This window comes from Coregonus clupeaformis, unplaced genomic scaffold, assembly GCF_020615455.1.
Source record: "Coregonus clupeaformis isolate EN_2021a unplaced genomic scaffold, ASM2061545v1 scaf1345, whole genome shotgun sequence".
Lineage (NCBI taxonomy): Eukaryota > Metazoa > Chordata > Actinopteri > Salmoniformes > Salmonidae > Coregonus > Coregonus clupeaformis.
The window spans coordinates 119,135-135,028 of record NW_025534799.1 but is presented as its reverse complement, the minus strand read 5'-3'; the positions used below and the strand labels follow the sequence as shown (position 1 = coordinate 135,028).

General features: G+C 41.0%; 1 protein-coding gene across 10 annotated transcripts in view; it reads right to left on the bottom strand.

Annotated features, from left to right (window-relative positions):
• Positions 1-3,566: 3,566 nt before the first annotated feature.
• Positions 3,567-15,894, bottom strand: part of LOC121559826 (tight junction protein ZO-1) — a gene marked incomplete at its 5' end in the record, with an annotated part of 131,056 nt that continues 118,728 nt past the window's right edge. For 5 of the 10 annotated variants that reach the window (XM_045218072.1, XM_045218079.1, XM_045218075.1 and 2 more), the window contains 6 exon segments: positions 3,567-5,469; positions 7,290-7,433; positions 9,410-9,627; positions 9,959-10,346; positions 10,458-10,567; positions 13,267-13,485. In XM_045218072.1, the coding sequence (XP_045074007.1) occupies positions 5,375-5,469; positions 7,290-7,433; positions 9,410-9,627; positions 9,959-10,346; positions 10,458-10,567; positions 13,267-13,485 (1,174 nt within the window). 10 annotated transcript variants of the gene reach the window in all.

Below are 15,894 nucleotides of genomic sequence, written 5' to 3'. Positions count from 1 at the left end.
ACGTCAATATGGCTAGTTAACAAGTTAACTTTCAGAGGATAAACTAGATGGCTCTATCCAAATGTTGTTTGATTTGCTTGCCATCTATAGTGGTAATGACAGTAGCCCGACTGACAACTTTACCAGGACGATGTCAAGCTCTTCCAAAAGCCTAATCTCTGATGAAGGAAGCTAAATGACACATGTTGTTTGCTTTAGCTAGCTAGCTAGCTACATGCCAAATGGAACTGGCTACCCTCACGTATCTGAAAATACATGATCAATTGATGTTTACTGATTGCTGTATAACTAAATGTGGAATAATCAGAAATGTGTAGTTCTGACTATGCTCTTCAAGAGGTGATGACATTAAAACCAAATAGTTATGAAATATAATTAACAAGCCCTTGAAAATGGCACATAGTTGTCAATGGTTTGAGCGGAACTGGGGGTCTCCTTGCCCCCCAGCAGCCAAATCGAATGCTATTGTGACATCCAAACCAGTCTAATTGGAATGATTGGCAGCAGAGGCATAATCCTGATTTTACTTATGCAAGAAAATAAAAGTAAGGTGTGTGATGTGTCAGAAATGGTGTAATATAGAATTATTGTCAACCTAAAATATTGTCATATCATTATAAATACAGTTTATAGGGGTTTTATACCAATTTTCCGTATAAATTGCCTCTAAACTATATGTAAACAGACCTTAAATGTCTCAATTTCTGTTTTCTTGGAAAGCTGTGAGTGCTATTATATGATACAATATCAGTACTTGTTGCATTTACAACTTGTCTAAGTTCTATCATCAACTGATTTCAGCTAGTGTATGGCTGTGGATTGACAGCATTGTTTGAATGGAATGTTGGCATATTGGCAGTTAATTTGAAAAATTTATGGAATCATTCCTCTAAAACTAGTTGGCTAGCTAGCTAACAAACAGTGCAGATAAATTATTCAAATTCATGATTTTACACAATATCTTATCACAGTACTGGCAAAACCATGGTTGACCAACTCCCTGACCAAAATGGCTGACCTTAATTTACATTTACATTTGACATTTTAGTCATTTAGCAGACGCTCTTATCCAGAGCGACAGTTAAGTGAGTGCATACATTTTCATACTGGCCCCCCGTTAATGTGGTTAATGTCCATTCTAGTATTCTAATTCCTAATACTATGTTCGTAACATATCATACGAAATGGATGATGGACATCCACAAATTAATACCATCCCAAACATAACATATCATACTAATTTGAGTGTCCTGGAATAGAGTTTACTATGTTACGTCACCCCTGAGTCCAGGTTGCGAAGCCAGTAGCCTATCTGTATGTGAGACTCTCATCCATAAACAAGATGAGAGCCAAAATAGCACTCAGTGTTCTGGCTGAGAGAAATCCTTCACACAGTGCCCCAAACATGCCTGACTATTTATTTTGAGCAATACTATTACAAACAAATTGCAACAAGATTACACAAAAAATGCAACTAATTAATGTTTCCTAAATAAGAGTTGCTATTCTCAAGATAGGCCATCTCACCAGGTGTGAGCACGTGCCAGATCTGTTTCCCGCGAAATTGGGAAAATTATAAACAACAATAAACATTTAGCCACAGCACACACACATAAACCCACATGTTGGATGAAGATAAATACTTAATTAACGAAATACTTACAGAGAAACCTGCCCAAAATGGACATGAATGTCTGACCCTTGGTGAGGTAGTGAGGGCCAGAGCTGCAAAACTGACTGCCAAAATCAGACTTCCTAAAACCATCTGAGAAACTCCGAGAGAAAGCATGATCCGAGTCCGAGTCCGAAACTCTCTGAGTCTGGAGAGGCTACGGGACAGGGACGCCGGGCTGAGCGAACGACCTCGGGGCATTGCTTGGACTGGCATTGTGACGAAGAAAACAGAGTCGATTTATCAGCTATTGAAAAAAATGGGTTAAGCTTTTTCCATCAGCATCCAAAAGTGGCACCTAACAGCAAAGTAACCTATGTCCAAACGTTAAGCTTGATAAGCAACGGTGTCCAAAAAGCATATAACATCAGTCCTACTAAATGGTTCCTTTGAAAGAGTCTCCATTAAATTGCATTAATTATCCCCAGATGCGTAATTGTCGGTTATTCTGAAGGCTACAACAGTGTGATGGATGAGATGCGTAGTGACTGTTGTGCTGCTACACAAATCGATTCCGCAAAAACACAGGATAACGCGCTATTAGCTAAGGTAACCGGGTTTTCGAGGAAAAGCTTGAGAAATGGTCCATCAAATCATAGTCCACGAGGATTCATTTTGCGTCCTTATTTTCATTGCTACAGGATACATACAGCCTCAGCAAGTAAAAACGTCTAGCTGAAATGATACGGGAATAATGTCGCCCTTTAATGTAGACTAGTATTCCACTGTCAAACGCGCGGCAGGCTACATGCACAGAGAGAGCGTGGCCGTGGGTATGCTCAGGCGCAGGGTTTTCACAGACGACAACAAACTACCAACCGCGGCAGAGGAGATGCAGCTAGCTACACGCTGTTCTTTGGTCGCTATACTGCGTAATGGGGACCTGTCACAAAGCGTGTTTAGGGCGATCAATACTACGATGGTGCAGTGTTGAGGGGCCACTTCGCATCCGAAAAATAGCCTTATGTGATTGCGTCTACAAAATAATTAAGACTATACAACCATTAAAAAGATGACCATGCACTTATTGTCTGAATTCAAATGACCAATTTCTCATACATTTCTTCAAATAATAGACCTCCACCGCCCCAACCAAATGTTAGGACATAGGCCTGGGTATAGGCCTAAAGATAATGTAGAGACAATAATAGCTGATGTCATTCCTTCAAAATACAAATCCCAGTTGATTCTAAATTGTAAAAAAATTAAAATAAATGTCAATTATATGCATGTGAAACAGATGAATGACTCCTTGGCTCTGGTTTGTAATAGCTACATATCCGCTGGATGACAGCCTACCTACTCTCATTGTTGTGATTGTCCTAATACATTTAGAACATTGGGTGGTGGGTCAAAAAACCAATCATTTGAATGATCCATCTATAATTCATACAGACAAGCCTACTTTAATAGATTCACAAAGGCTGAGAACCATCAATTGAGATTAAGTACAAGGCACTTTTAGTACATTGGGAGTAAAAACACACATTTGCCTTAAAACAAGTTGATAAACTCTCCATATTTGTAAAAATGTACTTTATATTGCAAATAGAGGGTAAAGCCTCACAGTACCTAAAGTTTGAATACCAGCCTGCTGTGGCGCTGACCTTGTGGAGACCCAGCCACAGGGCTCTAGAGCACCATCTGCATCGGCCAAGCTGGTACTGCACTTAAATCATGCCGCAGTATCTAAAGAGAATAGAAATTCTACAGCAGCCACATTCCCCCCCTCTCAGCTTTGTAATGGATGAAGATCAAACCACAGAAATCCTGTCTAAGCAGAAAACGAACATGATTACATATTTCACCTGAGAATCCTTTAAACTATTAGAATGGAATATTTGGCTCACAAAAATACGACAAAAAAAACACTGACAGAAAAACCAGGAAACACTTTACTTTAAAAATGATTTTATTCATTAATACAGTGGTATACTTAAAATTGTGTCACAAAGGAGAAAAAAAGTCAGCCACACATGAAGAGCTAATATCCAATTGAAGCTGTGTTATCGCATATAAAAGAAAATAGTACTGGTGTGCCGTAATATATGGTCTATTAGTACAAAAATACATTTCAGGGCACAAAATAATACAGCATCACAAATAAATGAGGGGGACACTTTCAGAGCACACCCTTTTAAAGAACAGGTTTGCAAAGTTGTTTAACCCAAGCACTTTCCTCTTTTGTAAATAAGCATAAAAATATTTTTGTGTGATAATTATTATTATTTATATGTAGTGTGAATATATTGGTAGAAAATGTGGATTTTATTACTGATAATAGTTACAAGTTCCAAGGCTCAAGGGTTTAACCAGAATACAAAGTAAACCATGGTCAATTCATTCATTTTTTAAAACAGTTTTCTCTAAGTTTTATACAAAATAACAAAGACATACAAAAGTTCATTTACAAACCAAGGCCATATGCTAACTTTATGTACAGCCACTTGTCTTTTTTGTAATGTTTTTCTTTTTCTTCTGAAGTCATATGCATAGCAGATAAAGAAAGCATACCTTTATTAGCCTAAATTGTTCTTGTGCGCTAAACCCAAGTTAATTTATACAGTGGGTTGACAAAATGGCAAAAGAATAACTTCATTTTCCCATAATTTATCATCATAACTTACAAAAACCCCAGAGGTTTTTTACTGAAAAAGTGAATAATATGCAGATAAGGCATCACTGCTTGTTAATGTAAGATAGGGTTTTAACATGGTGAGGGAGAACTGAGCAGGCTTCTGGACCTGAGTCATAGCACATGCATAGATCTTGATACAGCAGGAGTAGAGTTCTGGTACTCAATACAAAGTGAATCCAAGGTCAGTTTACAGAAATACAGAAAAAAGGAAGGAACATCCATTCTAGTCACAGGATGAGCATGTTAGAGGCATGAGCTGGGCTTTAAATCCACCTCAAAGTATTCCACCTTTATCTTCATTTTCTCTTCTGCAGATGCTTGCCAACTTCACTATCACCATAATCATTACCACAGAGCCATATATTTAGAAAATGTATGGCTCTGCATTATCTTCATCATCATCACTTTACTGCCCACCTCCCTGGCACCGAATTCCAAAACCTTCACAAATCCGTCAAAACAAGTCAATGTGGTAATAATGTGACCGTCGTTGTAAGTCAGCCAATTCAAACGGTGACAAAAAGGTTGAAGTCTGATTCTTGAATTCCATTTTCTAGAATTGAATTTAAAATGATATTTATACCATATACTATATATACTGTATGCATATATAGTATAAATACACCTACATGTATGTCCATCTACTTCAATAGTAAAAACCTCACAAACCATCTTTCCTGTTATGTAACAATTAAAGTTAAAACTTGGTGTATAATGTGATGAGTTACTCAGTGGCACAGGGCATGCATTCCATCACTGGTTAAATAGTTTTTTGTGTTTTGTATTTTCTTCAAGACCTCGGAAAGAGTTAAAGGACAGCACGTAGGGGCAACTTCGGTCTCCTTCCATCTTCCATGGGCACAGTAAACAACACTGGAGCACTGGGTGTAAATACTTCATTGTGTAGGGTCCACCCCTGGAGAAATGGCGCGTGTGTGTGCGTGTGTAGCTGTATGTGTGTGTGTGTGTGTGCGTGTGTAGCTGTATGTGTGTGTGTTTGTGTTTGTTATCGCTCCTCTTTTCCCATGGTTTCACATTCAGTAACAGGCCAGCTGTTGCCCTCTTCAGAAGTGGTCGATGAGCACAGACACACAGTTGGCTCCCACCAGGTAGTTGGGATCTCCAGGGAGAGACTGATTCTGCCAACTCTTGGGATCACCTGAGGGGGCGAGAGAGAAGGAACATGGTAATGATAACAGGTGGAGAAAGGGTATAAGGTTCATAATACATAATGCATAATGCACTTCATGCTAAACTTAACAGTCAGCAAGCTCCAAACACTAAACTAAAATCCCCTTTGTTCCATTAAAGCCATATGAACTGTATACATGCTGTTTGTGGTACACACCCCAGGATGTAGCTTGACAGAAGTAAACTTCACACTACATTGCTAAAACCACCCTTGATTGCAAATTATAGCTCTTAAGGATAGAGTATGTACTGGCAGCAACTGTAATTTGCAATTAATTGGTAGGTTCCAGCCCTTGAGCCAAGACTATTGCCACCACAGAATAACCAATTAAAATAATTGTTTTAAAAAATGGCTTTAGACTCAAAACTGTTACACTAAACTGCACCATTTCTTCCAAACCACAATGCAGTTGCATTTTAAAGCACTGTTATTTCAGATAATTGCATTCAATCCCTCAGTGCCATGTGAGTAAAGTGAGTTTTATGAGATCTTCAGATCAAAGTGCTGAGAAATTGCAGGCTTTTAGCATGCTTTGTTGTTCTGATAGGAAATCACAAGGGAGGATAATGCATCATAATCATTATAGTGTAATTACTCCTAAATGTCAAATGGATTTGAGCAATAACAAGTCCTATCAGATAGGATCCATATGAGGACCAAGAGGCGTTTAAGTGATTTTACTCAGATCAATTGTCAATGACTCAGATGATTTGTTAAAGGTTCCCAATTAGCCAGTGCAGAAGGGGGAGGAATGTCACTGTGAAACTCATAATGACATCAGTACATTAAGGTCATGTATTGTCAGAAGTAAACTGATCATGTGTAGTTTGGATTGAATCTCTCCCGTCTGTGAGCAGAGTTCTTTCAGAACCATTCCAAACCAAGACCATTCAGTCAGTCACACACTACGCTGCTTCTCTACTGGAAACTCCCATTGGGCCTGGGCAGCTCAGCACCCAACTGGAGATCAGAGTCAGACTCTGTGAGGAGCAACACACAAGTAGAGCCTAAATGAAGCTAAAGTGCCTTGTTTTACAAGAAGAGGATTAGAGCACAGCCCTGTAATCCTTCTACAATGAAGCAGGACAACAAACGAACAAGCCAACGAGGCAGCAGTAGGCTCATTTAGCCCTTCAAGTCCAATTCTAGCTGAGAGTAATTAGTAGCTAATCCACAGCGGTGCCAAGTTTACCATTAAGACATATAGAGAGGAGCGGATGGAGAGCAGACTCGGTTCTGTTCTGATGCTGCCAGACAGACAGATCTCAGATCCAACCCACAGGCTGTTCTCACATACACAACAGAATATCTGTTAGTACAGAGGGAACCATGCGTCTGTCTCTGAGAGGGTTCTCTTCCAAATGTAAGAGGACCGCTGAGTTTCAGGATAGACATTTGGGTGGCTATGTGAGAAAAATCACTTGTAGGAAAAGAATGTGGAATGATTTACTACAACAAAGAACTAACTAATCTTATCAACGTAAAACTGATCGGCGGGATGCATGTCGAATGGAACCATATCAATGTCAAACAGATGACATACACACTAAGTGGAGGAAAGAACAGAAAGAAAGCCGTTTCAGCATGAAAAAGCAATAACAAGAAGTTTGATCTGAAGACCACATCAAATAAATAAAAGATCAGTGGATGAATGAGTGAATGAGTGAATAAACCGAAATACCAAAAAAATGACACCATAAAAATCATACAAGGTGACCCACAACCAGCAATTTGTCACAAAGCCAACCCAAAGCCCCGACCCCAAAAGGACAGAGAGGACAGCGTACCCGACGAGGAGTCGGAGGATTTTAGAGCAAAAGACCAACCATCTGGGGTCATAGACGCACAGTGAGGTAAGCGCAGCTCCACAGGTTTCAGGAACTTGAGGCCGTGAGGGCCACACATCACCAGCGGGCTGAGCAGGGTCTCTCCTGGAAACAGATACACACCACAGGGTTAGAGGCTAATACACATACACACAGGGTTCCTAAGATCACTGAAGCTGTTGGGCTCCTTAATGGGTTTAAACAGGCACGGTGAACATTTAAGACAATGAGAACCATTAAAAGACCAAAGGAAAATATACCTATCCTCGAAAAATTTAAAGAGAGAAGACAAGAGAGAAGATAGAGATGATATATGATCTGTGAAAACAACATTATCTCATGAATACATTGGTGAGTAAACTAACTGATACATTAAATACAGTGCCTATCATTTTATTGTGTTACAAAGTGTGATTAAAATGGATTTAACTGTCATTTCTTTTGTCAACGATCTACACAAAATACTCTATAATGTCAAAGTGTATTTTTTTGATTAATGAAAAATAAAACACTAATACACCTTGATTAGATAAGTATTCACCCCCTGAGTCAATACTTGTTAGAAACACCTTTGGCATCGATTACAGCTGTGAGTCTTCTTGGGTAAGTCTCTAAGAGCTTTGCACACCTGGATTGTGCCATATTTGCCCATAATTATTTTCAAAATTCTTCAAGCTCTGTCAAGGTGTTGGGGAGCATGGCTAGACAGCAACTTTCAGGTCTTGCCATAGATTTTCAAGCAGATTTAAGTCAAAACTGTAACTTTGCCACTCAGGAACATTCACTGTCTTCTTGGTAAGCAACTCCAGTGTAGATTTGGCCTTGTGTTGTAGGTTATTGTCCTGCTGAAAGGTGAATTATTCTCCCAGTGTCTGGTGTAAAGCAGACCGAATTAGGTTTTCCTCTAGGATTTTGCCTGTGCTTAGCGACATCCCGTTTTTTTTTTTTATAATCCTGAAAAACTCTCCAGTCTTTGCCGATGTCAAGCATACCCATACCCTGATGCAGCAATGCTTGAAAATAATGAGGCAGTTACTCTGGTAATGTGTTGGATTTTCCCCAAACATAAGGCTTTGCATTTAGGCCAAAAAGTATATTCCTTTTGCCATGTTTTCTTGCAGTATTACTTTGTTCACGCAGGTCGATGTCGATGGCACACATGCATGTCGGATAAAAGCGTCTGCTAAATGGCATATTATTATTATTATTATATTATTGTTGTCTTTTCACTCTGTCATTTAGGTCATTATTGTGGAGTCACTACAATCTTGTTGATCCAACCTCAGTTCACCCATTACAGCCAAGGAACTCTGTAGCTGTTTTAAAATCACCAATGGCCTCATGGTGACATCCCTGAGCAGTTTCCTTCCTGTCCTGCAGCTCAGTTCAGAAGGATGACTGCATCTTTGATGTGTCTGGGTGGTTTAGTACATCATCCACAGCATAATTATTAACTTGACCATGCTTAAAGAGATATTCAATCTCTGATTTGTTATTGTTACCCATCTACCTATCACTGCCCTTCTTTATGAGGCTTTTGAAAAGCTTGCTGGTCTTTGTAGTTGAATCTGTGCTTGAAATTCAATACTTGACTGAGGGACCTTACAGATGTTGTATGTATGAGGGACAGAGGAAGGGGGTAGTCATTTAAAAAATAATGTCAACACATATTATTTCACGTAGCTGTAACTGATTATGTGATTTGTTAAGCAACATTTTACTCATGAACTAATTTAGGCCTGCCATAACAAAGGGGGTGAATACTTATGCAACAACTATATTTTAGTTATTTAATTTTAAATAATTTGTTAAAAAATAAATATACTTTTATTTTTACTTTGACATTATGGAGTATTTTGTGTAGATCAATTACAAAAAAAATCACTATTAAATCTATTTCAATCCCACCTTGTAACGCATCAAAATGTCAAAAAATCAAAGAGGGGGTGAATACTTCTAATAACCAGCATATAAGGTACCTTCAAACTGAGGAATAGAATATCTTAAGAGTGGAATAAAGCTTGGCGAAAGACCCCATGTGAAATCTTCTAACTCCTGTGTACCATGACTCCATGTCTGACCTTTCTCCTTGTCCAGGGGGGGCAGGATGCTGTTGTCCCGGCAGACCTTGAAGTAGATCTCCTGTTCCACGCCCTCAGGGATGGCCCCCTGTGGGATGATGATGCTGACACCCGTCTCGATGGAGCTCAGCACCCCTCCATTACAGTTGAAGATCCCCCGGGCCGTGGCCACCACCGTGTGACCTTCATCCTCATCATCATCCTCCAGAGCACTGGGGCTACAGGGGGGAGAGAGTTGTCACAGTCAGATACCAGAACATGGAGCCAGTTAGAGCCAGCCTCTGGAACACTTGTGACACCTTCTGGACGGGCAAAAGCATTGGTATCATTCAATGTGTCAACTATAGAACTGTAAGAAACATGACCATGTGACTTTGTATGCTTTCTTTTCTCTAGCCATGCACAGAGACACTCCTCACTCCTGGTGTGGTTCATGCATAATACATGAAGCGAAGCGATAACACTATAATCTATATATTATAACTGAACCCAGTATAGTTCAGCCAGTGGGTAGGATACCCCTCTAGGGGTGATGTTGAATTCACTCACCTGACAGGGATGGCCTTGGGCACAGCGTTGATGTTGTTGTGCTGGTACTTGGACCTGTTGTCCATGGTGCGTGTGAAGGTGTCCAGGCCAGAGTCCAGGTCTGTAGGCTGGGGGGAGATCTGGGGCTTGGCTGGGGCTGTGCTGTTGGCTGGGGCCTTGATGGCTGGGGCCAGGTCTGTTTTGTTGTTGGGCAGCAGGTTGTGGTTGAACTTGGGGCTGTCAAACTTCCTCTCGAAGGGCTTGGCGGAGTTGGTGTAGGGCTTGGGGACGTAGCGGTTGTAGCTGGTATTGGCCGGGATCTTGGGCTGGTCCTTCATTGCCGTGCCGTTCACTGGAGACTTCTCAGGGTAACTCTTCTGGGGCAGGTAGTTGGTCGTGACTGTGTCTGCTTTGGGAGAGTCATGGGGATCTGGTAAGTGAGTCACTGAGTATTATATTTTTAGATTAAAATACTGCATGTAGAACTAGACTAGCGTGTGTCCTACACTATAGCGCTTACCCTCAGGTGAGGTGGGTTTGGGCAGAATGGCAGGTGGGGCAGCAGGGGTAACCTGGGGAACAGGTTCATATCTCCTCTCCACAGGACTGACCTTCTCCACTGACTCTGCCCTGTAAAAAACACAAGAGCACATTCAAACAATGTCACAATGATGGCACAAACATATGGGTTTAAGGTAAAGATGAATTCAGGCCAGGGTTAGAATCACTGATTTGAAATAATGCATCTCAGTCTGTCACTTCAAAACATTACTACTTCAAAAAATCTAGTCCTAAACAGAGATACACCAGTGACGTGTCATGTATCCTCAAGAGAAAGGTTCAATTACTGCAGTCCAGTGAGACTGTTAGTTTTAATAAAACACAGTGGCTCCATCTAGTTAATTCACTGTATTCATTTACACAGATTGCTTCTCCAAAACACACTTTAAAAAATATGCCTTCCACTACTAGTGCCAGTAAGACCTTACGGTGCAATTTATCATTTTGTAGCAGAGTTACGAGTGAATGGTTTTGTTAATTAGCTAATAACAGAATGGGCCAAAAACCATGTAGACACGGCCCTACTAAAACAAAGTTTGGCAAAACAACACATAGGAGAACGGAGCACAGCAATACTGAAGCAAATAGCAATACTGACGCATACGATGCAGCTTTGACATCCAAAGTAGCCTGGAAGTCTCGAGGCTAGTTTTACAGTGGTAAAACACCTCGTAAGAACAGTGAAACCTATTGTTGATAGTTGATAGAAAGATGAAAGAAATTCAGAATAAAAGAATACTGTGATGGTATTTTTCCCTTCCAACACTTAATCTTGTATCTTTGGCATGGTCTTTGACTGAGGTGGAGATTGCACACAGTGTGCTACATCAAAGTAACCCTTCTACTGCCGCCCAGGAGGATAACAAAAAAAAAACAGCTCGCCTTCAAAAAGCAGTTTTTCATTTGTCAGCATGGGCCAACCATCAACTCTGTCCTTTCAACTATAAGAGAACCATTTCCAAGGCAGGGTGAATCAATGTTCTGGTGACGGTAGAGTGTTGCTGAGAAATATACTATAGCCTAGCTTTAGACCCCCAGGAGTAGTGTGTGTGTGTGTGTGTAGCTGAGATAAAAAAGCTTTAGACCCCCATGAGGTTTCTGTGGGGTGAGTGTGCTGCAGGGGGGAGAGTAAGTTCTATTGTGTCTCCCACTGTGAGCGGAGTTGAGCGGTTGGAAATCCCGCTCACGCGCCGCTCCGGCACTTCACGTCCTTTCCAACCGCTCCGCTAAAAAACGCTCCTCACTCAAAGGGAGTGCCGCTCCACATTCGCTCCATTCATTATTGGGCTCCCAAGTGGCGCAGCGGTCTAAAGCACTGCGTCTCAGTGCTAGAGGCGTCACCACTACAGACCCTGGTTTGATTCCAGGCTGTATCACAATCCGGCCGTGATTGGGAGTCCCATAGGGCGGCGCACAATTGGCCCAGCGTCGTCCGGGTTTGGCCGGGGTAGGCTGTCATTGTAAATAAGAACTTGTTTTTAACTGACTTGCCAAGTTAAATAAAGCTTAAATAAAAAATAAATAAAAAAAATCACAATTTAACCAACACCCATCTATTTTTGTGACTACCTGGCCCTACCATTTGGTTTTGAAGTATTGAAACCAAACCATATGATTTGAATGAAAAGTATTTTAAGAAACAGGAAAAGGTGACTGTAAGAAGTGCTCATCGAATTAAACAGCATATAAACACTCTAAATAGGTCAGGAGCCAGACAGGGAGCCTAAGAAGGAACGGAAATTAATTATTTAGGCTATATTATTTCAAGGCTATTAGCCTACAAAGAAATACATTTTGAAGCATTTGCAAGTGCGACACACTAGGCTGGCAGGGACATTAAGTGCTCAGCATTTAAACAACATTTTGTTGTATTAAATCATTATAGTTTATAATTTGCACATATAGGCTGTGACTTACTTAGAATTAGATACAAATTAAATGGAAAAATGCCTTATTAGGCTCCATCTACACTGCCATTGAAGTTTGGCCAGAGTATTCAGGCTCATGCGATGGTGCCTGGAGAGCCGGCCAGCAGTGGAGAATACCCTCTTAGAGCTGGCAGAGCCATTGGGGATGCTAAACACCCTTCAGGCCACTCTTGCCAGGCTGGGCAGGGATGCCTAGTTTTATTTTCATTTTTCTGTTGGTAGGCCTAACGGATTTTCGGTAAAATAACCCTATCAAAACAGAAACCTCCTTGAAAGAGGGTAATATGCCAGGCCTATTGGACCAAAATCAATGATGGCCTATTGTATAGATAATATAATGAAAATGAACGAAACTTTTAAGAGATCTGATTTTTTGTTTATAAATACTTTGCTACAGGGACACACTTAGCTAGCTACCCATCTCATTCCTTTCTGTTAGCATGTGCACGTAGTAAGTACACCATCATGCTTTCGGGAATTCTGTCTTTTCAGATTCCACATTGATGCTTTAGGTGTGGACACTACATCACTGCACTCCCTCATCTTTGTAAGTCACCTTTTTTTTCCCACCTGTGTGTTTTATCAGTTTCTTTATGAAAATATTTAGCATACTATATGACAGTAGCTAAAGCAAGGGGCAATAGCAGCACAAAAATAGATACAAAATGCATGCTGGGCCGGGCATGCCCTGAGCTTGTGAAGTGAGCGCTACTGGAGCGAAATTGGAGCGGGCGAGAAGGCCGACGCTCCAGCCTTTGGGAAGCTCGCTCCAGTCAAATCGGGAACGCTCCACTCCTACTACATATCCCAGAAAGAGAGTGATGCATGGGAGCGCGTTACCTGGGGTAGTTGTATCCGGGATGTGCTTGTGGCTGAGCAGCAGGTTTGGTTGCGATGACAGGTGTTGTCTGAGTAGGTGCCTTGCCTGCGTCCAAGCTGCGCCGGTCAAAGTAGGACAGCTGTTTCCTGTAGTACTCCTCGTCTTCATCTGGGTCGTAGTGGTTGGAGCGCACTATGTCATCATCTGACACCTCCCGGGGCTTCTGAGGCTCAGGGACTCTGAGGACAGAGTAGAGGGATAAAGAGGGGGTTAGTCAATGTGAGGAGGTTAATTAAAATACCAGATTAACCATACATAAAGAAATTCCTCTAAAGTATATTGTGGTGCGTTTGTTTCAATCTCTAAATCACTACAATTGACCATATAACAATTAGACAGAATTACAATGACAAACATGTGTACGGACAGCCTCTGCAATATGCATTTAGCATATTAATGCATCAGTCAGTGTGCAGAGTTGGAAGGTAGTTTCTCTTAGTGTCCACCGGGTGGAGCTCCAAGACCAAGAGCAGCAAACAGCAGCACCAGTGATAGGCAGAAGCACTGTCTTATGGCAGCAGCATTGTTTATTTTCAAGTTGTATTTATCACATGCACAAGTATAGTGAAATGCTTAACTTGCAAGCCCTACCCAACAGTGCAGTATTCAATATAAAAATAAACAAAACACGAGAAATAAGAGAGGAAGCCATATACAGGGTAAATGTACAGTATTTGAGGTAGATATGTACATGTAGGCAGGGCTTAGGACTGGTAGCAGGATAAATAATAATAATAATAGTAATAGTAAGCAGTATGGCAGAAGCATAAGTGGTGGGTGTGTGCGTGGTGGTGAGTGTGTATGTATGTAAGTGTTAATGTCAGTGTGTGAGTGCAAGTGTCATGTAAACAGGTCTGAAAGTGACTGGTAGCAGGAATATATAATTTGCAAATAAATTCATTAAAAACCTACAATGTGATTTTCTATTTTTTTTCTCAATTTGTCTGTATAGTTGTCGAATTACCTATGATGAAAATTACAGGCCTCTCTATAATTGGGAGAACTTGCACATTGTCGCTGACTAAATACTTTTTTCCCCCACTGTATATACATGTAAACAGGAGTAATAGCGACCAGTAGAAGGATAAATAGATACAGTACATACTAATGGCAATTAATAATCATTTTAGCAGCAGCGTAGGTATGAGGGGGAGCAGTAGTTGTTGGCCATTTAATCTACAATTTATGTTCTTAACCCTGGCCAACATGGGCCACAGAGGAAGGTGTTCCAATTATACATTTTTCAACTCAATATTGTATTCCTCAAAATATATATATTTTTTACATAAATGCACTGTAATATAAAGTAACTGTCCAGTGAAAATCGAACTTAAAAGTTAATATTCTGTTAACTCATACCCAAATAATGTTGTTGACTCTCATCCTATACTCGTATTTGTGGACAAAGTATAAATTGGTGGAAAAAAAACACTTAAAAATGCCACTTGTACCTTAAACAGAACGTTTCTAAAAAGATTTTAAAATAATGGGTTCAAGGACATACATCTGGTGGATTAGATGCAATTATTTGTACCATGATTGTCTTCAATATTTTATTTATATTAGTTTGTAATTTTTCCATTCACTATAATGGGGAACCCTGTTTTCTGCTAACAATGCCTGCAATACCGCGGTCGGCCTTGAACTTTGATGGCTTCAATGAGAGGGGGCAGTCGTTCTCCACTGGGGTATGCCCAAACCATTCCAACACAGAAAAGCTGCTTTTTAACATAACGAATTACCATTTTTTGGAAGGAAAACTATTTAACTCATATTGTAATTATAGGTCATATTATATAGAAATCTGGAAACACTGGACAGTTACTTTAAGCTTTAAAACGTCAAGGTTTTCTCTCTTCCTCATGGAAAAATGGCTAGAATTGCAGGATATTAGCTTTAAAGCTGCAACAACAAAATATTTCTCTACTCCATGACAAAATGTTTAGAATTGTAGGAAATTAGCTTGAAAACTGACATTTTTTCTCTCCAATGCAAGGAGACGAGCCTATAAAATGTTCCTTCCCACGGCCCGAGACTTGGTTCGTCCGGCCATGCACACGAAGTCATGGTAAAACTCCATGTATGTTATTTTTATTTCACTCAAGTTATGTTCTAATTATGAGGGGGTCCCTGATGAATTTGCTATCACAAACGGGGTACCCGGCCCCAAAACGTTTGAGAACCCCTGGTTTAGGAGTCTGTTGGTCTGAGCCTTGATGCACCTGTACCGCCTGCCGGACGGGAGTATGGACAACAGTTCTCAGACACGGGCTGGCGTGAGGGTGTAGTCCGCCACAACAACCCGAGGTTGTTGCAATTTATGAGAACTACCAACCCTCCAAGTTTGGGGAGGAGGCGCCGCCCTGCTGCTCGGGGGGTGCGTATGATCGATCCTCTTCAGAGGGGGTTGCAGAGATACACCGCGCGAAGTATTCTCCCCGACCCTCTCCCCCCCGCCGTCCCGAAAGCTGTCGGTCTGCCCGCCCTTCCTCATCCCTGCGAGACCCGGGCCCCTAGTGCGTACTGCGTGTCACTGACGGCCCTTCACCCGCGATGCGGCCCTGTGCCCTCCTCCCTGTCTCATTGCC